Below are 13,781 nucleotides of genomic sequence, written 5' to 3' on the forward strand. Positions count from 1 at the left end.
ATGGCATCAGGAGAGACAAATAAACCAATGGGACAGAAGAGTTCAGAACCATGCTCAAACTTACACTAACATCTGAAGAAGAAAAACATCTTGGAAAAAAAATTCCAGGAAGAAATATTTCATTTAAAACATTAATATATTTTCTGACTATTCATATTAATTCTGATAGCAAGGAAATCATATTTCAGTTAAATTCTCTCACAAACTGTATAAAATTGCTTCCAAGACAATCAGCAGAACTTCTCTAAAAACCTTCTCTCTTACCTCTCCAAAAGCTCCTCGACCTATCACCTTCAATATCTCAAAGTCTTCTCTATGTAGGCGCATCTGTTTCACTTTAGAAGTAAATGGTTTGGCTGAAACAAAAGAACAACACCAATTATTTTCTTAATGAAATGTGATGCAAATTAGATATGTACATAATGGCATTTTTTAAACTATAAAAATTCAGATTATGATTAAGAATGAAGTCAAACTATCTCATAATCCCTTCAAAATATATTAAGAAATACATTCCATAAGACAATTCCCTTTCTTACATGTGAATTATATTTTTGTAAGAAACATATTTTTAAACACCTACTAACATGAAATAATGCAAAGTAACAGGGATGTACAAATGAGACCAGTTCATTTTCATGTTGACACTGTATATTCTAACAAAAACACTAGACAATATTTTAACACAAATATCTGAGAAGTAAAAGCAAATTATCATGGAAGTGGGAGTTTCAGCAATTCCCACTAAGTAAATTCAGATTTCTTTCATACTCATTCATTTATTTATCCTTTTAACACTCCTTTGACAAGAGTCTATGCTACATAAAGCATGGTGGCAATCACTGGAGTCTAACAATTATGAGAACATGGTACCTTCCTTCAAAAAGTTCTCACTCTTCAGAGCAGATAGACAGTAAACACACACACAAAATGTAACAATGTGATGAAACTTCAAATAGAGGTAAATATAAAGCACTTCAGGATAGGTAAGAATGGAACACTAATACTTCACAGATGGAGTAACACAGTAAGTGGACCCTAAGGACCAAGTAAAATTTTGCTACTCTGCCTGGGTTTGCAGTGTAGACACTGGCACAGGGAGCAATATAAGCAAATGAAGAGAGGCAAGAAAAGGACCTTGAGGTAATAACTGTAAATATCCCAGTGTTGTTACAGAATTTTGAGAAGAAATGCAAAGCAATTGAAGCTGGAAAGTGGAAAGTGTAAATGGCCTTGAATACCATACAAGGGATTTAGATGTCCTATTAATAATAGGGAATAAATCGACTTTTTAAAAAATCCTAAAATCAATATACATTCGGCTGCCTCTAAGAGAAATGTATACCTGTCTCCTTTCCTCCCCTCATGTCCTTCTTAATTTTCACACAAAAAGGAGTAATATGATTAAAGGGTCATTATATGGAGGTACAGCTCTCTTCCCTCCCTTCCATGGGGAGAGAGTATGATTTATTTGAGCATTAGGAGAGTAAAATAGGCAAGCCAGCTTTTATAACTTGATTTGTTCTGAAGGTATTTAGCTCGATTAAGTAATTTAGAAAAGAAGGGTAGTCCACATTGCACTCAGTCTAATAGAGATTTGTGTTGGTGTTTTATGTAATAAGGAAAGAAAATTGAGATTGGCTCTCTGTTTGCAATTCACAATAGAGAAGGTGATCAAAGGAATATCAAATCTGAATAAAGAGATGGAGGATCTCACCCAAGGAGAAAAAGAAAATACTTTTCAATGGCACCAAACGAGGTGAACACTGATAAAATGACTAAGACACCTTGGTGTTGAACAAACCGGACTGGACAAATTGTTGAGACTATGGTCACTGCGTACCAGTCAGGTCCCCATTATCATAATTGGAAGAAAGTTTATTGACAAATAGGCTATTTGCTAAGGTGCAGAAGGGATATAAAGGAACTGCAAGGAGGAGTAATAATCTATGTAACAGTAGGAGTGCCATTATCTATCTAGCAGTAATCTGAGACTACCGTCTCTCCCTTCCCAGCTTCTATACCAGCATTTCAGAAATACCTGCTTAAGATGGGTAGGTAGGGAATATATGAATTAGAAATAAAGATGTGAAGCCAGCCAGTCTGAGACTAGTGCTGGTACAGCAGCCAACTATAGCTGAAAAAACATCACATAGCAGCCTGGAACAGTTAGCACTTCTTTAAATACATCTACTACTTCACTTTATGTTCCCCCTACCTCAAATGTCCCAATAACCCTAAACCCCAAATAACGTACATGCTCTATATTGTTTTCTCATTATCGACCCCAAATCCAACAACACCAACTAAAATTATTTGTAATCTAGAATAGTTCCACGTATACCTTCTTTTGGGTAACATCCTACTTACCTAACTAAAAGGTCAAAAATGTTGCTTTTTCAAACCTCTGAAATACTGTTGCAAAACAGAAAAAGAAACTATTTCTACCAACCAGAGTAAATGAAATACAATTCAGGAAAGCAAATGGTTGTTCAAATTATCTTTTACCAAGGGTACAAAGGAAGATAGTACGTAAAAAAAAAAAAAAATCATTTTTCTACAAAGCAGCTTCTATCCTGAAGGGACCAGATGATGTAAAATCATATGTAATTAGGATTAATTCCCAAGTTTTATGGGAGCCTAAAGGCATTAACAGAAATTTTAAAAATAATCCTATCTAGTCTTTATTTCCTGGAACCTGCTGGTAAAAATCCCATTTCTCTGACATTGCAAAACTATTCTTTTTTAGGCATTCAAAAATGAGTTAAGTCACAAATTTCTTCAGAAGGCTCATAGTTTTCCTAATCATTTACTCAAGTATCTTCTAATACCTGCTGTATGCCAGCTATTATTTAAGATGCTAGAGATACAAAAGATAAACAGTCCCTGTGCTCAAGTAAACAAATCATGCAATAAGTGTTACTCTTCTGTTTAAAATGTTCAGTGTGAAAAAATAAAATAAAATAAAATAAAATAAAATAAAATAAAATAAAATAAAATAAAATATTCAGTGTGGGGGCACCTGGGTGGCTCAGTAGGTTGAGCATCTGTCTTTGGCTCAGATCATGATCCCAGGGTCCTTGGGTAGAGATAGATCAGGCTCCCTGTTTAGCAGAGAGCCTGCTTTTCTCTCTCCCTCTGCTGCTCCCCCAACTTGTGTTCCCTTATTCTCAGTCAAATAAGTAAATAAATGTTCAGTGTGAATACAAATGGCTAATAAACAGAAAATGGTACTTAAATCAGAGAAACACAAATAAACATACTAGAAATATACTATTATTTACCAAACAAATGGGCCAAAAATAAAAAATGTGAAATCATCAAGTGTTTGCAAGTGTGTGATTAACAGGTATTCTCATATATAGCTGGTAGGACTGTTAGTTACAATCTCCATGAAGAGGATATGGTTTTCTATTTCATTCTTTTAATTTGGCATATTACTTAAGAAGATTTTAAAAGTTGAAACTATCTTTATATGCCTTGAGATAAACCATACTTGATTATAATGCATTTAATACACAGACGACTCTGTTTTGCTTTGATTTTATTTTTAAATTTTATATCTGTGTTCATAAACAATGTTGGTCTACAATTATCTTTTTTCTATACTGTCTTTATCTGGTTTGGGACAAATGATAAATCAACCTCATTTAAGTATGCTTAGTAGCTTTTTCTCCTTTTTCATTCTCTAAACAAAATCCAGATTGTTTAACGATCTCAAGGTGAAAAACAAAACTATAAAACTTTCAGAAGACAAAAGCAGAGACTCTGACTGTAAGGTCTGGTAAGAACATGCTAGTGAAGATATCTTTTCAGTGGACTTTTAATAATTGACTTCTGTCATATTATTGTCATTTTCATAATTTCTATTTCTCTCTGTGATAAGTGTTAATTATATTTTCCTACAAAATTATAGATTGCACTGAAATTTTCAAATTTATTGGAATAAAGTGAAATAATATCCTTTTGTTTTAAAACACTACAATAGGTTTGATTCCTTTTTAGATGCTAATACTGTATATTGGGTCTACTTTCATTGTTTTTCCTTACCAATATTGCTAGAAATCTGCATATTTTACAATCATTCTCCCAGATACATAATATTTAGATTTGTTCCTCCTCTCTAAAATTCCGTGAAATTTTTCTTGCTTTAGTAGGTTCTTCCCCAAATGTATGCAAAATTTCAGAAAAAATAAAGGCTAATATTAACCCTCACCCTCCCATCAAAAAACTAAGTTAGACATATTAATAATAGACAAAAAAGATATTAGGGGGAAAGGCATTAGTAGAATAGAGATGAAAAGGAGCCATACATAGAGTTTAAAAAAAAACAGTAAATCAAACTAGCCAAGACATAATGATTCTAAACATGTATATACCCCATAACATAATCTCAAACTATATAAAGCCAAAATGACAGACATAAAGGAAGAAATAAACTCACCTTCATAGATTTTACTATAACTACCAGTAATTGATAGCCCAAGCAGGTTAAAAAAAAAAAAATTGAGCACCATGCATGTAATGCTCTACCTTATGAGCTGGAGAATATCATTATAAAACACACACAGCACATCTACAAATTTTGACAACATGCCAAGACATAAAACTACCTCCAACAAATTTCAAAGTACAAGGAACATAAAAACCAAACTATATGATTACAGTTCAACTAGAAATCAATAACAGAAAGGTTATCAGAAAAAATCATAAGCTCTGATATCCAAAAGTAATTTTAAAGAATAAGATAATTTTCAGAACTACATAGTAATAGCATACTATACATCAAAAGTTCTAGAACACAACCTAAACCAGTATGCACTGGAGGGAGGGAGGGGGAAGCTCTCAAATTTACACTGGTAAAGAAAGACAGCTTAAAAATTAAGATGTTAAACAGACAATGAAGTATTAGACCAAAACAATAAACTCAAAGTAGAAGAAAACAAAAATGTAAGAAAGCAAAATAAATAAAATTAATTTGAAAATAAGCTTATGAAAGGCTCATCAAGGCCAAAGGATGGTTCATTGAAAAAAACTAACAAAAACAATTGAAAAATCAATATTGGGAATGAGAAACTGGACAAAACTTCAGATGCTGCTGAGATTAAATGAGTGGTAAGAGAATATTATTAAAAGCTTATGTCAATAAATTTGAAAATATAGAAGTGAACAAATTCCTAGAATGAGTAATTGATTTCTTAAAAAAATTTTTTGAAAATATGAACTGTCCAATAAATAAGCTGAATCAGTAGTGTAAAAATCTTCCACAAAGGAAAGACCAATCCTGAACAGCTTTACCTGCAAGTTCAACTAATTAAACACATTAAGAAAGAGGTAATTCTCATATTAAATCAAATTTCCCAAAGAATAAACCAAGATGGAAAGCTAGCTAACTCATCCAAACCTCATGCCAAAAATACAGATAATATTGTTCATGAACATAGATGCAAAAGGTCTCATCAAATTATCGATATAATCAAATAATTTAAAAATAAAATAACATGACCAAGTTGGGTTTATCCCAAGAATGCAAGGTTGTTTTAATATTAGAAAACTGATTAACATGATTCATCACATTAATACATTGAAGAAAATATCAGTATTTCAATAAATATATCTACATACACTATTCAACAAAATTATACAACCATTTCTATTTTTCATATCCACACTCTTAACAAATGAGAAACAAAAAGGAAACCTCCGCAGCCTGATCACTGATAGTTACAACAGCACCAGCAGAGTAGCAAATGGAACACTTAAAAGTAAGATGTTAAAAACATTCTCTTTAAAATCAAGAGGCAAATAAGGATGTCTTCTATTAAAATAACCATTATCACTTCTAATTAATATCTTAATAATGATATAAGTCGGTGCAGTAGGAAAAGAAACACATAGGATTGAAAAGAAAGGAAGGAAACTATTTTACTATGTGCAGATAATATAATTATCTACATAGAAAATTCCACAAGCAAAACAAAACCATAATGAGGTATTATTTCACACCTGTCAGAATGGCTAGTATCAAAGACAAGAAGTAACAAGTATTGGCAAAGATGCAGAAAAAGGAACCCTCATGTACTGTTGGTGGGAGTGCAAATTCGTGCAACAACTGTGGAAAATATGAAGGGTTCTTCAAAACATTACAGAGAGAAATACTATATGATCTAGTAATTCCATTACTATTTATCCACAGAAAATAAAAACACTAATTCAAAAAGATATATGTATTGCTAGGTTTATTATAGCATTATTTACAACAGCCAACATATGGAAGCAATCCAAGTGCCCACTAATAGATAAATGGATAGAGAAGATCTGGAGGGTTTGTGTGTGTGTGTGCACATGTGTGGGTTGGAATATTACACATCAACAGAAAGGAAGAACTCTTGCCATTTGCAACAGCATGGATGGACCCAGAGAGTTAGGTGAAATAAGTCAGTCAGAGAAAGACAAATACAAAATGATTTCACTCGTATGTGGAATCTAAAAAACAAAACAAAACAAATGAATAAACAAACAAAAAGCAGAATCTGACCTATAAATACAGAGAACCAACCAATGGTTACCAGTGGGGAAAGAGGTGAGGGGATGGTGAAGATGGGTGAAGAGGAGTGAAGGTACAGACTTAAAGCTATGGAATCAGTAAGTTACAGGAATAAAGGACACAGCATAGAAATAGTCAGTGATATTTCAACAGTATTCTATGGAGACAGATGATTGGGCTGGTGAACCCAGCAAAGAGAAGGTGAATCAGTATGTTGTATACCTGTAACTACATTTGTGTCAACTACACTTAAAAAAAAATTGTTTAAGAAATGTATGTATTAAAATTATCTTCCAAAAAATATGCTTCAAATTAAACTAATGTATAAATCCATAATATTTTTAAGTGAGCTCTCTACTCTGAATGCAAATTAAGTATTGCAAATATATAACCACTTGCAAGAAATCCCAGACTGTTAATTACAGAGAACCAACTGGTAGCTGCCAGGGGAGGCGGGTGAGAGCATGGGTAAAATAGGCAAAGGAGATTAAGAGATACAAACTTCCAGTTATAAACTAAATAAGCCACATAGATGAAAAGTATAGCACAGGAAGGAAAAAAAAACACAAAAAAATCAATATGCATCATGACTGCAATGACTGAGTCAAGCAAGTTGCTGGACAGAAATAATACGCAAAAGTCAATTTCACTCATACATCAAAAAAATTTTTCAAAAATAATCCAGAAAGAGATTTATGATGGCAGTTTTTAAAGGACCTATCAATAAATCTACCAAAGATGTATATCGGCCCTTAATATACTACAAATGTTTCCTGAAAGATCTTAAACACCCAAATAAAAAGTACATGGATAGGAAGGCACAGGATCATTAAAAGGACAATTCTCCCTCAAGTATATCTGCAAGTTAATGTAATTAAAATCAAAATCTCAACCAGGCTTATCATATATTTATTTTAAAGATTTTATTTATTCATTCTTGAGAGACACAGAGAGAGAGAGGCAGAGACACAGGCAGAGGAGAGAATCAGGCTTCCTGCAGGAAGCCCGATGTGGGACTCGATCCCTGATCCGGGGATCACGCCTTGGGCCAAAGGCAAACGCTCAACCGCTGAGCCACCCCAGCATCCCCGGCTTTTCATAAATTTTACAAGCTAATTCTAAAATTTACAAAGATGAAGAAAGGACCAAGAAAAATCAAGATACTTTCGACCAAAAAAAAAAAAAGAAAAAGGAAAAAGACTTACAGTATTAACAAACCAAGACTTATAATAAAACTATGATAATTAAAATAGTATGTGTTGGCAAGAAGATGGACAAATTGGCCAAACAGAGAGCCAAGAAGCAACCCATACACATATGCATATAATTTATAACAGACTGGCACAGTACAATTGTGGGAAAAGAATGGACTATTTAACAAATGACACTGGGACAATGGTCATTTTCAGGAAAAGAATGCAATTGGAATAGTATTTCACACAATATACAAAGATATTCCAGATTGTTTAAAAGACAATATACAGGATACTATCACTTAGGGCTGGAGAACACTTTTTTAATGAAGATAAAGTTACAAGTTTATTTAAAAAATTAATAAATTTGACAATTTAGAATTTTTTCATCAGGGAGCCTAGGTGGTGCAGTTGGTTAAACATCCGACTCTTGGTTTTGGCTCAGGTTGTGATCTCAGGGTCATGAGACTGAGCCCCACATCAGGCTTTGAGCTCAGCACAGAGTCTTAAGGCTCTCTCCCTCTGTCCCTCCTACCTGTGCTTGCTCATGTGTGCTCTTCTCCCTCTCTCAAAATAAATAAATATTAAAAAAAAATTTTTTTTTCATCAAAAAGCACCATCAAGACACTAACTAGTATTTAGCTGTGACTGAAAATGGACTGATACCCAGAATACATACTGATCTCTTAGCAATCCATTTAAAAGAAACAAACCATTTGTTATGATGAGCACTGAGTGTGGGGTTTTTTGTTGTTGTTGTTTTTTTGTTTTTTTAGCACTGAGTGTTCTATGTAAGTGATGAATCACTGAATTCTCTTCCTAAAACCAATACTGCACTGTATGTTAACTAAAATTTCAATAAAAATTTAAAAAGGAAAATAAGGGATCCCTGGGTGGCGCAGCGGTTTGGCGCCTGCCTTTGGCCCAGGGCGCGATCCTGGAGACCCGGGATCGAATCCCACATTGGGCTCCCGGTGCATGGAGCCTGCTTCTCCCTCTGCCTGTGTCTCTGCCTCTCTCTCTCTCTCTGTGACTATCATAAATAAATAAATAAATAAATAAAAATTAAAAAAAAAAATTAAAAAAAAATAAATAAATAAAAAGGAAAATAAATAAATAAATGAATGAATGAATGAATGAATGAATAAATAAATAAATAAATAAATAAACCAATTAAAAAGCTGTGTATTTCATAGAGAAGAAAACACAATGGCCCATGAACTTGTTAAGACAGCCAACTCCTGGGATGCCTGGGTGGCTCAGCAGTTGACCGTCTGCCTCTAACTCAGGGCGTGATCCCAAAGTCCTGGGATCGAGTCCCACATCGGGCTCCCTGCATGGAGCCTGCTTCTCCCTCTGTCTGTGTCTCTGCCTCTCTCTCTGTCTCTCATGAATAAATAAATTATTTTTTAAAAAAAGACAGCCAACTCCTTGTAAAAATCAAACAAATGTACCACGATGACCCACAATTTCACACACATCTGACTGGCAAAAATTCAAAAGTCAATAAAACCAAATGTTGGGAGGAATAATGTCTTGTCCACTGCTAGTGGGAATGTAAATGAACACAATTACTTTAAGTTTCCCAGTCCACTATTTCAATAGATTATATGCATAACCTGCTACCCAGAGATTCCATCTTAGACATGTAACAGCACCTAGAGGAACTCTTGCATATGGGAATTGGAAGACAGTATTATTTAGCATTATCCACAATAATGAAAACTTGTAAGCAAATGTCCATCTATATGAAGATGGTGCATTCATACAACCAACTAATATAAAGAAGTGAAAATAAATGAACCATAGAGATTTTAAGTGAAAATTAATAAAGGGAAACCTCACTAAAGTGAATTCCAGATGCAGGAGAGACTGGTCACACTAGTCAAAATCGCAAAAATTAACAAGTCAGGAAACAACAGATGTTGGCGAGGATATGGAGAAAGGAGCACTCTTCCACTGTTGGTAGGAATGCAAACTGGTGCAGCCACTCTGGAAAACAGTGTGGAGGTTCCTCAGAAAGTTAAAAATAGAGCTACCCTACGACCAGCAGTTGCACTATTGGATATTTATCCAAAGGATACAAACACAGTGATACAAAGAAGCACATGCATCCCAATGTTTATAGCAGCAATGTCCATAATAGCCAAAATATGGACATCCAGATATCCACTGATGGACAAATAGATAAAGAAGATGGGGTACATTTATACAATGGAATATTACTCAGCCATCAAAAATAATACAACTAGAGGGTAATATGCTAAGCAAAACAGGTCAGAGAAAGACGAGTATCATAAGATTTCACTCATATGGAATTTAAGAAACAAAACAGATGAACACAGGAGAAGGGAAGGAAAAATATAATAAGATGAAATCAGAAAGGGAGACAAACCATAAGAAACTCTTAACTTTAGGAAATAAATGAAGGATTGGTGGAGGGGAGGTGAGTAGAGGGATGGGGTAACTGGGTGATAGGCATTAAGGAGGGCATGTGATATAGTGAGCACTGGGCATTATATGCAACTGATGAATCACTAAATTTCTGATAAAATTTTGATAAATCACTAATTTCTACTTCTGAAAATGATAATACACTATATGTTAATTAAATTGATTTTAAATAAAAAAAATTAAGTGATCGAAAAAGTGAAGGAAAAAAAAGAAGGGGGGCTGGAAGGTGGAGCTGTACCCCTCAACGCCAATAGGAAGAACTGTCAATTATAGACCCCAAAAGAAAAATCATTAACAAGAAAGAATCATGAATTACAGGCCCAAACGGGAAAGATGAACACAGCATCTCCTACAAGAACTGACCACCCCTGCAGCTCAGCCAGTGAGAAACCACTATCACCTTAAAGTCCTGTTTTTCTCCAAATAGATTTTTGTTCAAATCAACTCCCAACTTCCTTATTATCCATAAAGTATCATTCCTCTCCTTTGTTGGATTTACCTATAGTTTTGCCATAATTTGCATACCCCAAATTGCAATTCTCTGTTATTCCCAAATAAACTCATTTTTGCTGGTAAAATAACTGTTTCATTTTCAAGGTTAATACAAGCAATGTGGATAAATGTCAAAAACATACTAGTTAGGAAAGAAGTTACAAAAACATACAGGATGATTTCTTTTACATAAAGTTCAAATACAGGCAAAAATAAATAACATTCTATAGGAAATTATAAAAGAGATAAATTTATAACGAAAAGCAAGCAATTTCATGGTGGTGATTTATTCTGAAGAAAAAAGAGAAACACGCTGACACACAGGATGTTTCTATAATCCTATTCATATTTCTTAGCCTGGATCAAAAGAGAGATGTTCATTTTATTATCATCTTTCGAATTGTACAGAAAGCTTTATATACTCTTTTACATACATTCACGGGAAAAAATTTTAATAAAAATTTTTTTAATTTGTATAATGTGAATGAATCAATAGTTATGTTAATGAAAATGCTTAGCTCAAAAATTCAGTTATTTGGTCAGAATTCTTTTACAACTTAGTGTTCTTTCAAATTTGAGAAACGATGATGTTTTTAATGAAACCTGATGATACATCTTCATTTTAATTTCAGTGATCAAGTTAGATGAAAATAATTGGTCATGAAAAAATGGGCTGTGAACAACTTTAGGAATAAAAAAAAATCTGTTCATATATTACTAAGAAGCACTACTCAAGAACTTCTGGGCAGAGGAGTAGGGGATCCTAAGCTTGTCTCTTCCCTTGAACATAGCGAGATAGTTATTAGCAAATCATTCTGAGCACCCAAGACATCCACTGGAGATCTGCCAACAAAGCTGCAAGTCCACAAGCAGAAAAGTGACCACATTCCAGAAAGTAAAAGGTGTTTAAAGCTGGGGGAGATAGAGCGGTGGATGAGGTGGGAGGCTGCCACAAACTATCCGAACCTTTACAAAAGCTTGCCTTACAGGTGCTCGGCGGTGAAGCCCAGCGGAGCCCCAGGAGTGACAGCGCGGTCTCAGGATCCCCCGGGGCACGAGAACGGATGGTGCCACAAGCTGCACTGCTCCCAGGCACAGAAGCAGAGAAGCTGGCTGGGAGCAGCGGTCTCTGGGCCAGCCTTCTGCTCTGTTTTCCCATTAGCTAAACTGCTGCACGGTACTGTGACCCCTCTTTCTGGGGCCCAAGGAAATGGCAAAAGCTCGGGGAGACCCTCCCCAGAGGAATAGTACAGGTCGAAGCCCCAGGAATCCCTATAATTTGTAGTTCTGAAACTCATTTACACATCTGAAATATCAAAAAGCTCAGACACAGGCAGGGAATGCAAGGTTCAGATGGAAACTGGGGACACAGAGGGGTGACTGCCTGCCCTTCCGTGAGGTTTCACTGAAGAGTGGGGGTGCAGACTTTCCAATCAGGTTAGAAATCTGAGTATGCCACGCCCGTCCCACCCATAAGCAGGGAAACTTCAGTGAGCATAACAGCGCCTCCTAGTGGAGTCATCCTCACTGTAACAAGTCAGCCTGAGAATCAGCTCAGCAGGACCCCCCCCCAACCCACCCGGTTCAGCACAAACAACTCATTCACAGAGTTTACTGATCATAGAGGGCTGCAAAACTTCAGCTATAAGGGCAAATGGGATCTACCTTTTTACTTTCATTCTTTTTTTTTAATTCCTTTTAAATTTTTTATTACTAATTTTTAAATTTATATATATATATATATATGCTTTATTTTTGTTTCTTTTACTTCTTTTTAATTTTTTTTTTTAATTTTGGGATTTAGATTCTTTTAACAAGCAGACCAAAACACACCCAGGATCTAGTTTTTCTGTTTTGGAGTTGTTTTGTTCTTTCTCTTTTGGATTTTTTTGTTTTTATTTTCTTTCCTCTTTTCTGGACAAAATGAGAAGATGGAGAAGTTCACACAACACAAAGAACAGGATAGGATGTAGAACTCACGCCTTGGGACTTAACGAATACAGATATAAGAAAGATAGCTGAACTAGAACATAAAACAAAGATTATAAGGAAAAAGCATAGAAAACAACAGAGAATCTATTACTGCAGAGAGAAAAAAACTACAATCTAGTCAGGCTGAAATTAAAATGCCACAACCAAGATGCAATCCTAAACACAGGCCATAAAAAAAAAAGGGATGGACAAATCAAAGTAGCAAATCAATGATACATTAGATAAAATTATGGAAAATAATGAAGCTGAAAAAAAATAGGGAAAGAAAAGTAATGGACCACAAAGGCAGACTTAGGGAACTCAGTGACTTATTAAAACATAGTAACATTCGTATCATAGTAATCTCAGAAGATGAAGAGAGAGAAAAAGGGGCAGGTTTATTTGAACAAGTAATAACTAAAAACTTCCCCAATCTGGGAAAGGACATAGATATCAAACTGCAAGAAGCACAAAGAACTCTCACTAAATTCAAAAAAAGCCCAACCATGGTCAAGATGTATCATAGTCAAATGCACCAAATATATAGATAAGGAAAGAATCCTAAAAGCAGCAAGGGCCGGGGGCGGGGGGAGGACTTAGAAGGGAAGACAGATAAGGTTTGCAGCAGATCTGCCCAAAGAAACTTGGCAGGCCAAAAGAGAGTGGAAGAAGAAAATACTCAACATGCTAAATGGGAAAAATATGCAGCCAAGAATTCTTTATCCAGCAAGAGTGTCATTCAGAATTGTAAGAGAGATAAAGATTTTCCCAAACAAAAACTAAGAGTTTGTGATCACTAAACCAGCCCTGCAAGAAATTTTAAGGAGGACTCTGAGTGGAGAAAAAAAGACCAAAAGCAACAAAGACTAGAAAGAACCAGAGAACATCACCAGAAACATCAACTCTACAAATAACACAAGGGCATTAAATTTGTATCTTTCGATAACGAATGTAAATGGATTAAATGCTCCAATCAAGTAAGATCCATCTTTATGCTGCCGCAGCCTACAAGAGACTTATCTTAGACTTAAAGACACCTGTGGAAAAAAAAGACACCTGCGGAAAAAAAAAAAAGACACCTGCGGATTGAAAGTGAGGGGATGGGAAGGAACCATCTATCATTC

The 13,781-nt window shown here is 34.9% G+C and overlaps 1 protein-coding gene across 50 annotated transcripts in view; it reads right to left on the reverse strand.

Annotated features, from left to right (window-relative positions):
- Positions 1-13,781, reverse strand: part of CDC42BPA (CDC42 binding protein kinase alpha) — a 320,030-nt gene that overhangs the window by 253,478 nt on the left and 52,771 nt on the right. For all 50 annotated transcript variants that reach the window (XR_011996311.1, XR_011996312.1, XR_011996310.1 and 47 more), the window contains exon 2: positions 265-356. Coding sequence is in view for 44 of the 50 variants with exons in the window: in XM_072732749.1 (XP_072588850.1) it covers positions 265-356 (92 nt within the window). In the remaining 6 variants the exon portion in view is untranslated. The remainder of the gene's footprint in view (positions 1-264; positions 357-13,781) is intronic.

This window comes from Vulpes vulpes, chromosome 13 (assembly GCF_048418805.1).
Source record: "Vulpes vulpes isolate BD-2025 chromosome 13, VulVul3, whole genome shotgun sequence".
Taxonomy (NCBI): Eukaryota; Metazoa; Chordata; class Mammalia; order Carnivora; family Canidae; genus Vulpes; species Vulpes vulpes.